Source organism: Melampsora larici-populina, assembly GCF_000204055.1.
Source record: "Melampsora larici-populina 98AG31 unplaced genomic scaffold MELLAscaffold_73, whole genome shotgun sequence".
Classification (NCBI taxonomy): Eukaryota; Fungi; Basidiomycota; class Pucciniomycetes; order Pucciniales; family Melampsoraceae; genus Melampsora; species Melampsora laricis-populina.
This window is the reverse complement of record NW_006768837.1, coordinates 369422-387250: the sequence shown is the minus strand read 5'-3', so window position 1 is coordinate 387250 and position 17829 is coordinate 369422. Positions and strand designations below refer to the sequence as shown.

At 42.8% G+C, this 17829-nt stretch overlaps 3 protein-coding genes across 3 annotated transcripts; 2 read left to right on the top strand and 1 right to left on the bottom strand.

Annotated features, from left to right (window-relative positions):
* Positions 1-3326: 3326 nt before the first annotated feature.
* Positions 3327-6265, top strand: MELLADRAFT_94836 (uncharacterized protein; the record flags this gene model as incomplete). Its single annotated transcript, XM_007417464.1, has 5 exons — positions 3327-3767; positions 3864-4168; positions 4247-4679; positions 4803-5991; positions 6075-6265. The coding sequence occupies 5 exons, from the start codon at positions 3327-3329 to the stop codon at positions 6263-6265; spliced, it is 2559 nt and encodes an 852-aa protein (XP_007417526.1).
* A 3525-nt stretch (positions 6266-9790) lies between these two features.
* Positions 9791-10838, top strand: MELLADRAFT_40377 (uncharacterized protein; the record flags this gene model as incomplete). Its single annotated transcript, XM_007417419.1, has 6 exons — positions 9791-9927; positions 10024-10050; positions 10115-10217; positions 10313-10404; positions 10492-10609; positions 10683-10838. 6 exons carry the CDS (start codon positions 9791-9793, stop codon positions 10836-10838), a joined length of 633 nt encoding a protein of 210 aa, XP_007417481.1.
* Positions 10839-11849: 1011 nt separating this feature from the next.
* MELLADRAFT_112916 (uncharacterized protein) lies at positions 11850-12640 on the bottom strand (the record flags this gene model as incomplete). Its single annotated transcript, XM_007417474.1, has 5 exons — positions 11850-11921; positions 12048-12142; positions 12272-12325; positions 12426-12464; positions 12538-12640. The coding sequence occupies 5 exons, from the start codon at positions 12638-12640 to the stop codon at positions 11850-11852; spliced, it is 363 nt and encodes a 120-aa protein (XP_007417536.1).
* Between the last annotated feature and the right edge of the window lie 5189 nt (positions 12641-17829).

Here is a 17829-nt window from a genome sequence, read left to right as displayed (position 1 = left end):
GACGAGGAGATAAATAAAATTGGCAGTACCACGAGCTACAGATCAAAGAAAGCATAGCAGAAGATTGAATGAGATAAATGAACAAGAATCAATGAGAGAAATGAAATCCAATGAAACAGTATCGTTTCAGGGTACAATCGGGAGGCCACCGCTCTGCCAGTTATAGGCCACTGCGTGGTCTCGAACCAATTCACGTTTAACCCTCCCTATTTCCATGTGATCTAAGTCCAGCTCGGCCGCTCCTGGTTGCTGAACCCCCGCTTCTGCATCCCTCATAATAACTTCATACTCGTCTTCATCCCAAGTGTTCCCCAAATCGGCTAACATGTTATGCAATATCATGCAACAGTGAATCCACCGCAGAATGTGGTACATGTCTTCTCGATTGTTTAAACCCAATCTTAACCCCTGAAGTGACGCCCAGCAAGATTTGAGGATCCCTATGCAGTGTTCATTGCGAACTCGAGATTTCGCTACACACCAATTGAAGCATTTGTTCCTTTCGATTTCGGCAGCCTGTCCTTTGTAGGAGGGCACAACAGTTTGTGACGGAATGTAAGCTGAATCTGCTAGGATATATTCATCTACACATTTACTGGATCAGTAAATCTACCACTAGAGAACAATTGGAAGAAGGGTAGAACGGTATACCTTTGTCAAAATACTTTTCCGGGTTGTTAGAGATTTCCGTCTTTGAATATACTGTGCTGTTGCAACAGGATCCAGGCCACCCGGCGTAAGCGTAAGTAATACGTCTGTCCGCGTCACAGACAACCTGCACGTTGAGCGAGTAGCGGTGTTTGCGGTCGAAAAAAACCTCTCCATCACGACCTGGGCGCTGGAATAGAGGTATTGTTGTTCCGTCAACAAATCCAACGCATCCCGGAAAGCCATCTCGCGCAAGTACTTGCGAGATGGCCTTTCGTCTATTTGAGTTTGGCCAAGAAAGATAGTGGGCGCCTACTTCTAAAATCGCTGTAATGACTCGACGACTGCAGTTGATGACCGAACCGCGCCCAACTTTGTAGTTGCGGGCAAAGCGGCCAACAGATGCTCCGTTTCCATTGCTTCCCAGACGTTCCAAAGTTATGGCGAGTTGTTTCACCACAGGTGGCTGTGGATTGTTGCTAGAAGAGACAAATATCGCATGAGATTGAATCATATTGAGTAACGCCTGAAAGCCTTCAGGTGTCGTTCGCATGGCCTGTCGGAAGTCCGTTCTTCTGCTTCGCAACATGTCCCGTAGGTCAAAAGCAGTCGGTAGCAGGGTTCTGATACGTTCATTAAGGTAACGTCTGGTGGTGACAAGAGCGAGAAAGTCACCCCATTGTTGTTCCATATCAAAGATGTTGTCGTACAAGTTCAATAGGACCGGGTCGTTCAGGAAGACATTTCACCCTCTGTAGGGTTTTCTGGAGTGGCGGCTATCGCCGGGGTACGTATGTCTGAGGTAATTTGGGCGAAGAGATAGAGGTGAGTGAGGCTCCGTATGGCAGTGACCCTTTCGGAAACCCAAGGCATGATATCGAGAAAGATGAGGTTTGTGGATGTGGGAAAGATGTGGATTGACGGTGAGGGAATAAAAAGAAATGTGGGAAATGGTAATGAACTTCTGTTCATCATGCACAAGAGAGCTACAAACATGACCTACTCATCCAATGAAAAAAAAATTGATGAAAGAAAAACAACAAAAGGAGCCTGGACAAAAAAAAAGGTGCAAAAAGGTGTTGTGCCTTCTTTGACAAGGTCATAAAGCTCAATTTTAAGAGTGTTCACGCGACCGCGATCCAGAATTTAAACAACCTAGGAACTTTAAAAATCACGATCGGGGCTCTGCGTCAGGACGTTCGCACATCTTGACTTGAACCGCCCTATTTCATCGGCCGCTCCCTTGGAAAATACGGGAGAGGCAGAAGAGGACTTGTGCCCATATGTGTCTTCGCATCATACCTCAGAAGCTAATCCCGAGATCACTTTGGAAAATCTGTTCACTACCACTCCTAGCTCTCCATTTACCATTATTTTGACTTCAGACTGCTCTGAATCTTCTTTGGATCCATTACAATCAAGTTCCTTAGAAACTACTGCATTAAAATCTAGTCGTAGTCGATATCATAAATCTCCAAGCGTAATCACAATGTCAGCCCAATCTGAACTAGTCACCAATACCCAAGATGTTTTCGAAAACGTCAACAACATATCTCATGTTAGTGAAACTACTGACGATGAAGACGTTGGCCCAGTCAAAAGCCGGCAATTGCAGCTTCCCCTCAACAAACGGAAGTTCGCCACATGGATTGACGAAGGGAGTGAGCTTGACGAACAGGGATATCCCATTTATCCTAACGGGGAAACAATGTTTGTGAAGAATGCCGAGGATCAAATCACTAACTTTAAAAAGGGAATCGCGACCATTGCATGGACTCACACGATGCGGGCTGAACACAACAACGAGTGGACTATTAGACGTTATTACTGCCTTGGGATTTTAATTTGCTCTGAGAAAGGCTGCCAACTGGCGGGATCGCCTCCCACCGGCCACAAGGGAATAGAGAAATATCTCGCAAAGTACGTCATCTCAAACTTATAATCAATCTCAAACTTATCATCATATGACAAATAACTAAGTTGATTCCGTTGGTTATTGGGTAGGTTTCCCAATTGCACTGTCTCTGGATGTCCTGGCCTTGTGAATCACTTGGCGTGTTATGCCTGCTGTTGGGTTGACGAGAACACGGTCGAAAAATGGTGTTTTGTTGCGACACCAAGGACAACACACCCACCGATGGCCTGACCCCAAAAAGGCTGATCCTCTTGCGAAGGAAAAGCTGGAAGAGCCTGTGTTGAATGATCCGAAACTGGGACCACTTGGTATGAAGGTATGTAATAATACACTCTTATGTTCACAGAAGATCATGAAGCAGATACTAACTCTTGCCGTTTGCTCTCTGAAAGGTTGGACGTGCCCGTCTTGGAACCCAACCTATTGCTTCAATAACAGATATCCATTCATCTTTTGGACATACCGACCGCCTCGGCTATTTGCGCCGTGAAATTCTCGCCAAACACGGGTTGATGGACGACAAGAATGACAAGGAAGGAGGTGACAGGTGGTATACACAGATCAAACATTGGTCCAGGTCAGTATTGATGATTTTATTTCGTAGTCTTATATATTTTCGTATCATTTCGTATTCCATTCCCTTCAACCTTTTGACGTGGCTAACATGGCTGATCTATCCTCGTTTTCCTCCAACAGGAAAGGAATGAAAATTGTGTCGGTTGCAATGGACGACGATGACCATTTTACCTTCCAAACGAAGTGGATGGCCGAAATGCTAGTACTCAAACAAGAAGACGGGGAGGCCTACTCTGGAGGCCTCCTCTCCGATGTCACATACAAATTTTTCCTTAACGGTTACCTATTAACCACGTCGATGTACAACAAGAAGCTCCAGCGCTGGATACCGATCCTACTGTCGTGGCTCGGAGGACTGTCTACCTTACACTACAAAACTCATTTTGCCACTCTCTTCAAACAAATCCAGAAGACTGACTTATCAGACAGAGAAAAGAGACGCCTGGTCGAACAGGTTGTTGATTTTTCTTCCGCTCAGAAAAACGGATTCATAGATGCATACATGGAGGTATTCAAGGTACATGATTGTAAAATCGCCTTTTCTAAGTTGCACGGCTGCGAACAGCATTATCAACAGGCGGTCACTCACATCTTGAAAAATCACAAAATTGTGAAGGTTAATATGGTGGTCAGTTCCCAATCTTTGGACTTTGATTAACTGTCACATTGTTTTCATTTAATTCATCTAATTAATATACGTGTTTCATGTACCTTTGACACGCAGGGTACTTGGAAGACACTGTGCCAAGAGCTTCTTCTCCCGGATGAACCTGGACGTCCCAATCTTGAACAAAGATTCAAAGATTTGCGAAGATTATTTCCTTTGGCAAAAAAATGGATTGACTGGCGGTATGCGGCGGATGTCCAAGCCATGCTCTTCCAGGCGCGGAAGCGGATTCCTGAAGATGACCCGCCATTACCTGAAGAAGAATCAGATGACGAAGAACAAGCTCAACCACGCCGGCGCGCTGATTTACCGAAGATGACCAATGCGCAAGAATCCTTACACCGGGTCTACTACATGCTCTGGTAGGTATTTGTCAAAGCATTCTCCATATAATCGTAACGAGTCTAACATTTAATCATTTTGTCCAATGTTGGTGTTAGTGATGGCAAGTGTGGGATCATCGCGGGGATGATCCAACTATTTGCATTTGTTTCGAGTCTAGAGCGTGACTACGAGGCCAGATGCAAGGGAATCTTGGTGACTTACGGTTCCAGCAATCAAAATTGGCAAGACATCGTTACGTCTTTAGGCATGGCCAAACCCACCAAACGCCGATACGTTGCAAACAACGGCCGTGCACCGGACACCACCAAAGAACTGCTTGACGGTGCCGATGCTAAATCCGGCAAACCCTCCAAGAAGAAAGGTCCAGGACGTCCTCGAGGTTCTTTGAACATCAATCGAAGTGCTTTGACAACCTACAAGTCTTATACGTCAGGCACCACCATCGGCACGCTCAATCGATGCTGGCAGACTGCCACGCTGGAATCCCTCTACGCTCTGTGGGGTCCACTTTGGAGTGCCCACACGCACGTCAATGGGACCTCTTTGCCCACAATCATCATTTGACATTTCACCGGACGTTGCGATGGCGAATTGAATGAAGGCAAACACCTCGGGAGTTTATTGAAACGCGGGCAGAACATTATTCACAAGGCCATCCAAGCTCTCAAACCCGAGTCATACACGTCCGACAAGTTTTGTTCTGCCGATGGTTTCATGGACATGATAGTAGACCACCCGCACACCAGGCCTCTTTTTGCTATCAATGTGACTAAGACATTAATATGTCATCGCAACGACAAACACAACCGAGCTACAACCAGATCTTTAGGTGGTTTCCGGCTTTTCCCCTCAATGTTCAGGGAGTCTGGCGTTGCTTATGGTCAACTGGACATTTTGCTACATGATTTATTCTCTGAAGGTGTGCTAACCGAACCTGGCCTTGTATGCCGTGGATGTCATCCAATCAAGGAAAAAGGCCACGAGGAAGAGGACCCGACGTTGTATGATCAACGTATGAAGATTGAAGATACATCCTTACCTTTGCATCTTCTCATGGACAACGTCATGGCGTTAGATTCCAAGGAACGAGGACGTTACATGGGAGACACCAACTGGCCAGCGCGTCTAGATATAGGTGAAGCCAAATATCAGATGGTCACCCGTGGTTTCTGGGGTGGTAACCATTATTGGTGCCAAGTGGTGCGATCAGTAGAAGGTGTCTTGGGCGTATGGCATTATGACGAGCTCAAGAATGGAGGATTTTCCCAGCTCATATCCCGCGACGTAGACAGCCTTTCTGGTTGTATTGCTAACACCAGCTGGACGTGTTACACGCGGGTCCCTTTCGAAGCGGAAACTGTCAAGATCAAACATGCCCTTCTGGACATGATGAAGAAGTTTCCAGACCGACACCTCTCAATACCTTTCACAATGCCTTTTGGAGGAGGCCTTCCTTCTCTTGAAGAAACTGACGACACCGTTTTGACCACTACCTTGCCCGAAGAGGCTTCTTTGCCAGTTCGCCATGACACAGATGCAGATGAAGGATTCTTAAAGGAAAACGACGACGTTCTCTATGACAGGCTCAACTGTGATGAACCTCAGAACAAAAATGACCAGCTTCTCTACCGCAATATCGTACCTCTGGATGATGTGGATGTCATAGGAACCGAAGAGGCCGACGTTGAGGTTGATGAGCTATCTCATCACCCTTCTGAGGAAATCAAGACCCCTTTGGACCCTGTCAAATTGAAGATCAAGTTGGCCATACCAAAGTTGAATCCGTCAATTGAAGAGGAGGCCCTTTCACCACCAGTAGCCTCCACAGACGTCCAACCACGTAAGTTGCCTTCCTTCACTACACTCTCTTTGTTCTTTGCAGTACTGTAGGACACTGACCTCATCTGTGTGTGCTGCATACAGGGAGCAAGCGCACGCGCAATGCTACATTGAAGGCTGATGCCTCGCAAGCGGATGACAGCTCTTCAGCGGCTAAACGAAAGGCGACAGCGGATAAGCGCAAGGCTACCGCTGATAAGCGCAAAGCTGCAGCTGCAAAGGGGCGCCAGGCTGCAGCGGAGAACTGCGAGCGGCTTAAGAAGTTGAGGGAGTAGTTTGATTTGAAACAAACAAACAAGAAAGAACTGCCTTTTATTTCCTGTCTCCCTGTGTGTCGACTATAAACCCAAAACATGGGGTCTTGTGCGTTTATCTCGCATGTTTTTTTTCTCAAGTCTGCGTAACATATTCTGTGCAAAAATCAATTCAGGCGTGCCAAAATTGGATTTTTGCACATGGCCTGCTTACACAGGCATTCCCGGTGTAAAGATGAGACGTGCAAAATTGTATTTTGCATGTGTAGACTTGAAATTTACACCGAGATTTTTACACCGCCGTAACATGTGTAAATATTTCAATGTAAAATTCAACCTCACCACCGGCCACATGATTTTTTCACTTGAATATTTTACACTCGTCTTTTTTAACACCGAAATAAAAATTTCGAAAGAGGTGTAAAAATCTAAGAACCCCCGCTTCTTTTGGAATTTTACACTGACTTGCTTTTACACATGATGATTCGGTGTAAAGGAGGCGGTGTAAAATTCCCCCTCCCCTTTATGAATTCAAACTTCAGTTAAGGGTATGTAGTGTAAGAAAGATTTTTACATTGTGTGCCTCAATAGGAGCTCTCCGGGGTCCTACATGCTCTGCCAATGCCTCAAGTTTGGCAGAGGTGGTCTTGGATATGATCCTTCAGGTTTAAACCAATCTTTAACTCAACTCGACTTCAATTTTCATACAAAGAAGCAAAGTCAACAAGGGTCGCTCGTTTCTTGAGACAGAAGTTCATCAGAATACGAATTCATGTCGCGGTAAGAAATGCAACAGTTTTTGACAGATCTAAATGGACTTCCAAGTTTACCAAATTATGTAGTCCTTTAAAACTTTTCCTAGTGAAGTGAGAAGTGAGCCGGATCAGATGAGTCTGTTGAATTTCAAAGATACAGTCGATTTCAAAAAGCTTGACCAGATTCACATGCCTCAAAACTCGGGCAATTTGGCGCCACATCCGTGTCAAGCTTTATGGCATCGACTGGGACCATGTAGTTCTTGGTGAGTCCATGTCACAAACACTTCCAACTCTTACCATCACGTGAAACGGACCATTTCTCATGCGTAGAGCTCATAAAGCATATCGAGTCTATGATCGGAGACAATTCAGGCGAGAAGGATGAAGGAGCGAATTATTGGAGAAATTGTGTGTAACATTCTCCAAAGATAGACGAAGGCATGATATCCACCATCCACTGTCTGTCTGTCTTTTCACGATTCACTGTCTGACATTCTGTAGCCAGATTTTCCTCTTGGATGAGCGTGCCTGATCGTGAAATCTACCGAGGAGCTTGTGGACAGGTCTGGAGTTTTTCAGAGTTAGGAGCAGATAGCATGCGATCGAAGATAATGGACGGGATGTTTCATCCGTCAAGTCAGGATACGATCGATTTGGATCTGTTTGCATATTATCCGCTCTGCGGTTTTCACCAGTAGCGAATGCGCCCCTCAGCTTTAAGCCTGATGATCAAAGGCAAGTTTTGAAACTTTGGGTAAACAAATCGACGATGAAGAATATAAATATGGCTGCATCTCCGTGGGTCACCTTCCCTGCGCCGTTCCCACATACATTTTCGTCTTCAGGATTTTGATTTTCTGGTAGGCTATCTAGTATTCATCCAAAGCTTATGAAGTGTGTGTTAGCTCTCAATTGATGTCCCCTTTCCTTGCTTTCTTTTTTCCATAGTTTGCGATTGTACTCGATCCCAGCAATATTTTCGAACTGACCAACCAGGCAGTATCATAATTTTCATACCTCCACTCTCATTTACCCAAGTGAGTTCGGGAAGACGACAAGAACCTACCCCCTACCAGACCAGGTGTCCGTCACTGACATGTGAAGAACATTCCATTTTAGCATGTATTGTATTCGAAAGCTAGGTGCGTTACTCTTGACCTTCCTGATGGTCCTGATCAGTGAAGGGATCAAGGGTATGCCGATGGGGGATCCTCACCTCGCAGCAAAATTCCAGACGATGGAATACCATGAGACTTCTCATCAGATTGGTCCGAAATTCGCCACTCATGATGCAAAGGTCCTTAGAAAGTTGCGCTCACCATGATATGATCATATCGAACCGATCCTCAAGGTATGTTATGAGGCTCCTTAGTTAGAAGGGGTCTATTTGTATAAGGTCGCTGACTTGCCTTCTTTTTCAATCTCTAACTCGGACAGTTCAGGGTCAGACAGCCATTCGATTCCTCTTACATAAGATAAAAATGATCTCTATCATTGTTTCTCAACTTCTTTATTGATTGTATATCTACATGGCCAATTACAATTTTGCATACCTGTTATGTACTCCAAGGCTCTAGCGATAATTCTCACTTTGTTGAGAGAGACAAGGCAATTCATGTTGGCTTTAAGAAAGCCACATGACCACGAATCATTTTTTGTAATCCGACTTCTTCGACTTCTGTTGACATCGCCCAATTCACGACTGCTTTGTCGAATTCGACGTTCCGGTGACTTGTCATTGGACACATTTACTATTGGTAGGCTTGGATTTAAATTTTTAACACTCCTGTCAAACCGCAGAGGTTTTCTGGATTGGAGGTGAACAAATTAAAGTGGCTGTTGGCGACATGTGAGATCCGCTGTGTCAAGGAAAACAAGCACTTCGATTGCTCTTCCAGTTGGTTTTTCCAAAACCAAATTCTCCGTCAAATGTATAGAGTAGCATGTTCAAGCTACCGAGACTCCCTAGGCGATGATATTGAGCAGCATGAGAAAAAATACAATAGCTTTCGAATCACAAATCGAGAATCCCTTGTCTGATACATCTACATAATTGGGGTCAAAGTAAGGCTATCAGTGCTCAGCAACCCCCTTAGACCCTTGCATACTCATCCATACTGAGACCATAACAAAGAAGACTAATATCTGCAAAAATGCGCGTGATAAGATGCCAATCTTGATAGAGAAAGTCAAGAACCGAAGTCGTTAGAGGGTCGATTGGAAAGTAGAGCTCAAAGGTAATTGTCAGTTTTGTTACTCAGCGAGGGATTCTACCTAACCTTTCCCGTTCATCCTTCATGACTACTTACTATTGATGATTTTACCATTTAGCACTTTATCTTCATTCCTGAATCAGATTTTAAATTTCTTCATTCAAGTGATTCCATTCGAGAACTTTACTATGAGAAGTGCTTAGTAATCAACGACTAAGCCATTACTCACTCAAATTAGTCATGACTCATGACTGATTGAAACTATGACATCATTGATCGAACTTATCTAGCAATCTTGTATTCTCTGGACTATAAAATCATCACATCGTCCTACCAATCAAGCCAACAATCAAATAGCTTACACTTTTTCAATAAAATGTCTCACGGGAAACAATTCACACTTTACAGTCACAAAGTGAGGAAACTTTTCTCATTCCGACATTTATATCCTTTTGCAATACAATATGTGATTCTGAAAGATGCTGATGATTGATGTATTCGAAGGGTGGTCCAAATGGATGGAAGGTATGCATTTGGCTTTCAACATCTGAAGCTCTGAAATACCTTGTCAGCTTATGAGGGTCAAAATTTATGTGGTATGGCAGGTAGCTTTCTTACTCGAAGAACTTGGTCTCTCTTATGAGACTATTTACTTTGACTTCAAAAAAGGAGAGCAGAAGTCGGAGGAACACACAAAGCTCAATCCAAATGGGTGCGTATAGTCTTAGAGAATACAAGAAAAGAATCAGCTGTTATAGCATTTCTCTGATGTTTCACGAGCCTTTTTGTCTTTCCGGCTTGTCTCCAGTCGAATCCCTACCATTATCGACCACAAGTATATAATATTTTCTTGATTACCAGATCTTTCAACTACTCGCTGATCATATTCTCTGAAACAGGAATTCTGATTTCACTCTGTGGGAGAGCAATGCTATCCTCGAGTATCTTGCTTACACCTATGACAAGGAAGGAAAATTTACTGTCAGCAAACCAGAAGAGAAGGTAAAATAATTCTTGACTGTCAATCTGTACTTGTCGAAAAGAAGACGAGATTATCAGCTCGATTGTTAATACCATCATTTTCATTCTCACTTTAGTACAAACAACTTCAATGGCTATTTTTCCAATCATCCGGCCAAGGTGCTTACTTCGGTCAAGCTGCCTGGTTTAAGTCTTTCCATGCTGAAAAGTAAGTGTTTATCAAAGCCGAAGCCAAAGCATTCAAGGCTTTCAAGTTATTGAATTTTCGGTGTTTGGTTTATGGCCATCCTTTCAGAATTCCTTCAGCAATTGAGAGATATCAGAATGAAGTAAAAAGAGTTTCAGGAGTTTTGAACAATGTCTTAAGCAAACAAGAATGGCTTGTTGGTGAAAAACTCACCATTGCAGATTTAGTGAGTGCAACATACTCCGATTAGAACGTGATTACTTATCTCAAATACTGACGATGGTTTGGGTTTATCTCAGTCTTTTATCCCATGGCATTATGGTGCGATTAAGATTTTAGATGAAACCGATTTTTCAAAGGAGTATCCTGCTTTAGATAAGTGGTTCAAGAAGATGACTGCGAGACCTGCTATCAAAAAAGTTTGGGATGAGCGTAATGCCCTCAATGATGCATAAACCTGTTGTTTATCGGTCTGTCATTGAATAACTTGCATTCTGCGAATTTAAGATCAACCACTCTACATCAACTTCTCATACTATCAACTCTTGTTTGTAAACCTGTGACGGTTTGAAAAGGTCATTTTGTTGAATTGTATTGCAATTCCAGAGTCCCGCAGTCAGACTGTATGCAAGGAAGTTTTTGAGCGTCATCCTATTACAGAGCTTCCAGTAGTACAGCAATCTGAGAGCAAGGTGTACCAAGATGTGTAGTTCAGTGCATTTGTAGAACAAAGCAAGTGAAGAAAAAGCTGGGAGATTGCTGATGGGTTAAAAAGCCCCTTTGGGTGTACAAAGTCTTCTGCCCAGCTGGCCTTTTGATCATCCTTACACTCCCAATTTGTCAAAGTCCAGACTCAAAAGACCAGAGAGGAAAAAGAATTTTTCTGCACCAGTAAAGTGTAAGGTAGTTTCAAAATCTGAGAATAAATTATAACAGTCAGATCATCAGTATTGATAAGTATTGATAGCATCTTGTATAGTTTAAAAAACACAATCAATAACAAAATGGTAGAAGAGGATCAAAAGATGATATAGTTCAAAAACAAGAAAGGGAGACCAGATGTGGCTATATAGTTGGAAAAATTCTGGTGAGAAATTGCATTGTGAAAAATGAAAAATGGTGGTTATTTGACTTTTGTATCTTGACATCTACATAATCTGGATTCTGATCAGAATTTGCTTAAGCAGATACACCAAAAGTGTGTTTTCCATGGATGAAAATTTGGAGGGTAGGATGTCCCCTGCTGACTTCACCACATTTCCTAGTAATGTAAATACTGTGTGCCAACTGATAATCCTCAAGTACCGTGAGAATTTTCTGGGTTTTGATAAGCGTGATTGTGACTTTGTACCTTTTGGGAAAAAGACTTGCTAACTTTTTGTGACTTAGAAGATATAGATATTCGCATTATCATAACACAACTTTCATTCAATGAAACAAAGACAACACAAGACTTTCAAGATAGGCTAAATTGCAGCTTCCAACAACCAAAGCGACCTCAGAGGATGGAAAAAAACATCATTTGCAGTAGCCGCACGCTAGTCAAGTTTGAATAAAACATGACAAAAGATCAAGACAATGATCAATGTTAAGCTTGTGAGGGTCAAACGCAGAGCGTCAAAAGACTTGTACTTACCACCAAATAAAAGTTTGTCGGGGCTCACGGACTGGGCCTTAAGAAATTTTTTCTTATTGATTCCCGTTACCGGGTCCAAGATCATAACGTATGGCTTTACCAAGAATTGCTTTCTATTGTTGGCTGCAATGAAAATATTATCAAACAGGTCAAATTAATCATACACAGAAAAAGGATTTGTAAATTGACTAGTTGTGGGGCTAGCCGGAATTGAGTAATATTGGTCGAGAATATTGACGAGATGTGACCTACGATCTATTTTATATTCATCCAGGGTTGTACTCGGCTTGAGGTAGCCCACTTGACCTATGTGGTAATCATAAGAAATCGTGTTCGGTGTACGATCCCCAAATGTATGGTGATGGTGGAGCGATAGCAAAGCGTCTCACAACGCAAGATGACTTACAATCCTGGCATGTCCATACCCGGAACGTCGTTTGGCACACTATTGCGATGTGGAGCATACGGGTATCAGTGACGGCGAGTTTTTTTGTGCGTGTGGAAGGCTCTAGACTTACATCCGTTTGAGGCCCAAGCCACATTACATGTGATATCGCCGTCGGCTCTTACCATACATATCAATGAGATGGCAATGGCGATAGTAGCGAACAGCTTCAACATTTTGTTCAGATAGGCGAAAGACGGAATCTTGGGTTGATAACTTGAACGTTGATAAATGTGACACGCTTAATGCAAGTTGCTTAAAAATTCGAGAGAGCGATTATCGGGGATGACCTGACCTGGGAGGGCTTGTTCAGGCTTGTTCCACAGTTCCACGAAAAAATTGATGTCGGATAAAGAATTTCTCCTCACGCCATACGCATATGTACATTCCTGTGAACGCCGCTTGGCGCTTGCCATTGCGTTTCTTCATACTCAGCCAAAACATTCCAAGTCTTCGGAATCCGGATGCATCTGAGCGGCTGAAGTTGAAAACCGGAACTCCACTCGGGAGTCTGCCCCACGGCCACTGCTTCGGACCTTGCGCTCGCGGGAAAATTCAGCATGGGGCTTTACAAAGTTGAGCATGTTTACGTCCATAATACTGATGAAGGTAATTTAGGTGATTAATGGACAGTGGTGGGCATTGGAAATTACAGGTTTTTGATAGCAGAGAGTTTTCAGCACGCGCCGCTACATCAGCAGCATTGCAGAAAAACACGACCACATTTTCAATGATTGAGGAGGACAATAATGGTAGCATCACAACATTTGAAAAGAGCATTGAAGTCACGTGATCACTTATTGATGTTGCGACCACTACTTTGAAATCGTCTCTTTGGTTTGCCATCAACAGTCAGGGTAGACAAATATTGTTCGGGAAATTTCCAGACAACTTTTTCCGGAACACCAGAAGGTTGTTCTTTGGTGTGTTCTGGCATTCTGGAGTTCTGCAACTTTGAATGCCCCACTTTGTGTGTTTTCCAGAACACCAGAAGGCTTCTGGGGTTAGCACAAAAAGTCCAGGACACCCTTGGCACCAGGCTGGTCACAACCTGAGTATTACATAATGTAGTGAATATTTGGCCCCAAGGGTGACATGGAATTATTGTGTCTCCTTGTGCACAGCACACACAGCAGGGGCCTAGATCCAAAAGTACTCTCCATCTCTGTGACATGTCCCCGCATGTCTCAGACATCTGTCACCTGGCTCATCACATTGACCCATAAATTGAATGGCATATCACCAGGGCGGATCACTACTGGACTGCACTGTGTGTGAAGGTATGCATCTATACACCTTCTACACCTGGTGCAGCCTCATGTACACTTCCTCAACTTCCCTCTGGCACTTGAGGGGTTGAGTGTCAGATTTAGGTGTAGGCTTTTTTCTATCACACATTTTCAGGTTACATGTAATTCTCTACCATAGGTAATTATTAAGAGCATCCGCACTGGTTTGCGGTTGTTAACTTGATCACGCACGGTAACAAACCCTACTTTAAGTAAAAAATTACTTAACTCGACTAAATTCCCCACTCGTTTGCATTAGCAGTGCTGTAACTGTTACAACTTTACAGATAATGCATGTGCTCCACACGGGTCATGCAGTAAGGTAACATTTTGATTTTTCAAGTACTAATCACCTGCTTTCATCACAAGTGTTAATATGATAGAGCCACTGTCCGCTTCTTTGGAGGACTGAAGTTGCTTTCACATTCTCCATCTACATAGATCCAATACTTGTTCATCTACCTGATCAGCAATTTTGATTTAAAAGGACAAAGTCAACATGACTTTGTTCAGCAACTCAATCGATCAATTCAAGTTCAAAAACCAAACGCTTGACTACATTGATCAAGCCTTTAATGAGTCTGAATACATGCAATTATGATCTTGTGAAAATATTAAAGATTCAAAGTTAAAAAAGAAAAATTGACGATCTGAACGATCTGAACAAATCCAAACTTTTCTTAATGATTTGTATCACTTGATCTTGAAAGTCCCCCATGATTAGTCTTTGAATGTTGATTTTCTTTCATTTGAACTGTACATGCTATATGAATGTTGACATTCTACATATTCATCTGATTGGTATGAAGTCAAGTTGAAGATATCTGATCGAGCTATTTTAATTAAAAAACACCAAAAATTGAAGATTGAAACAACATGAATCAGCATTGATTGTTCTTGATTTAGTTCATGTGACTGTGAGGCTTGGATTTCATCGTGTGTGGAAGGTGAATGTGGAAGGTGAAAAGGAGGTGTGGGTTGACTTTGGTGTTGGAGGTCGGGTTGAGTCTCGTTTTTGGAGTCGAAGTTGCTGTCAGCTAGTCGCGATGTGTGTTAATGCATGCGTTAGCCAATCGGTAAATTTACCGATTTGCTAACGCAAATTGATCAAAAGTTAACTACCGCGGGGCTAATTTTCCACCGGTGTGGAAAAGACCCCGCGGTTGCGTTAAATTTAACCTTACCGCACCCGATTTACCGCACGAGTGCGGATGCTCTAAGATGCAAATCCATATGTATGGGTTTTTGCAGATATTGCAACAACATGCTCCAAGACATACCCCTACAGGCACTGAGGGCATAGATTTTTTGGCCACAAAAAAAGGTGTTACACCAATGTAGAGAGCATATTACAAGCATAAACCTCTTAGGGCCAAAAAATGGCCCCACATTTTGTATGCCCTGCAGAGAGAGTAGAGACAACTGTAGATTCCCCTGCATTTGTATGGGGTAGGGCAGAGTATGACACATGTTGGAAAGAACAGAGTTATCTGTAGACTCTGCCAATACCCTTGACAACTATAAACCCAGACACCTGGTCTCTGATCTTCTTATTTCCTGCTCATGGCTTTGCTTTTTCTATCCTGAATTTTCTCCCCAGAACAGAACCAGAAAAACATGAAGCAAATTTTAGCAATGAGATAACTCACTTTCTCCCTTACCTCCAGCAGGTTTCAAGCACCAAGACCACACATTGAGGTGTACATTTGCTTTGGCTGATTTTAATCCTGCAAATCTGTTTCATCCCACCGTTCTCATCTGCGCATTTAGCTGTTGCTGAACTGGCTTTGACAATGATGGACTCTCTCAGAAAGGTGCTTCATGAACCTAGTGGCAGAAAAATCTAACCTGGAAGGGTTGACCACTGTCAATAAAACATGGCCAAAGGAATAACCTTTTACCCAACTACAGTGGAAAAGGGTTATAATAGATAGGACGACGAATCCGTTAGTTCGTACTCCAGGACTTCGGCTTCCACAATGGTTAATGATATATTACCTATAATAGATAGGACGACGAATCCGTTAGTTCGTACTCCAGGACTTCGGCTTCCACAATGGTTGAGGAAAGGAAGCCTCCGTCGGAGTAGAACGGAAAGACATGACTACACTATCTGTACAAGCACGTGACCTGCTGTGGCGCAGTCGTGTACACATAACACCCCCCCCACGACCAGACACAGCACATCTCCTTCTCCACCACAAAGAAAAAAACAAAGTAAACAGAAAACAAAAAATTGAAATAAACACCATACAAATTCTCAAAAAAACAAAAAAATCATCCCTCTAAACATAAATTCTTCTTTCCTGCTGCAAAAAGATATGGGCCCAGTGCTTTCGTGAGAATATCCGCTTTTTGAAGTTTTGATTCAACCCAGTGTAGAGTGATTGTTCCTTTAAAAAGTTGTTCATTAATATAATAGAATTCTCTTTCAGTATGTCGAGTTCTTTTGTTAGATGAATTATCCTTCGACACATGAATTGCTGATGTATTATCACAGTGCATTGAAACCGGTCCCATTGCCCCAAGCACATCACCTACTAAGTTCCTTAACCACACCGCGTCTCTTGCAGCCGTTCCAAGTGCCATGTATTCAGCGTGACACGTCGAAGTCGCCACACACCCTTGCCTTTTCGATGTCCAGGCTAAAGGACAACCCATGAAAAAGGTAACGAAACCATGCACCGATCTTGCATACTCCCCACCCCAATTAGCATCCACGTACGTATGCAAACCTATCTTCACCTCCCCTTTCAGCGGCTTCAGCTTCAACTTCACACATCCACTCCCCTTCAAATACTTCAGTACCCCTTGAACCGCATCCCAGTGTTGCTTAGTTGGTCTCGCCGAGTACCTTGCTAGAAAGTTCGTAGCATAAGTTAAATCCGGTCTTGTAGCAACAGCTAAATAATTAAGGCATCCAATCACCGATAAATATCGTGTCTTGTCGATTTCATCTTCATCGTCTTTTGGCGAGGTTGGTAGGTTTGAAGAATTAAGAGGTGTAGTCAATTTACCTTCAATCTCCAAGAATTCACAAACAATCTTGTTTGTTAAACCGGGTTGCGATAATTCAAAAGAGCCGTCTTCTAATCTATTCACATCAATACCAATAATGCAATCGAGTTTTTCTGACCATCTAATTTTCAAATCTTTTTCTAATTCTTTCCCCAACTCCCTCAACAATTCCAAACTACTACCCGTTACAGCACCATCATCAACATGTACCCACACTATACACACCTCATCTCCCCTACAACAGACGTATAAGGATTGATCAAACTGACTAGGTCTAAATCCCAACTTCTTCAGAATTTTTTCAAAATGTTTCCACCAACACCGTGCTCCCTGCTTAGTTCCATATAACAGGACCCTGGAAAGCCCCTATATACCCGCCTAATTGGGTATGTAGGAATTGGCCTTTTTGGGTAAAAATGGTCCTTATGTTCTGTGTAGGAATTCTAAAAATTTGAAAAAAAAAAGTCACACAGGAGCCTTATTTTGTATGTAGGAATATGTCAAAAAGTGTGGAAAAAAAAAATAGGTTTCTTACACATTAGGTAGGAAAGAGGGTTCTCAGGGCCACCAGGCTACCCACTTCAATACATAAGGTGAGTAGCAATGATCATCGAGTCACAATGAAACCCAATGTTATTGTGTATAGATACCAATCATGATAGTATTGAGTTCGAAGCTCAGGTAAGACAATTTTTTGCACATTTTTATGTAAAAGGGTGTGGAAAAATGTCATATTATGACAGTTGATGGTCATTGAAATCGAGATGTCTGACAGTCTGGCATGGGTCAGCAAGAAGGTTGTTTCAACCAGTTTCAACCGAGTCCAAACATTTGAAATGGCCTGAAAGTTGCTGAAACAGCTTGATTCTGCTCGATCACAACATTTTTTTTGTTTGATCTTGATAGTTTTCGTTGATATTAGACACAATTACTATATCTCGCGTAGCAAAAGGAAAAGGTAATGAACGAAAGAAAAAAAACAACCACCAGGATCCTGTGGCTTCTGATCACGCCAATGCAAATGGAGCCACCAAATTGGACCCTCGGACATGTAGTAA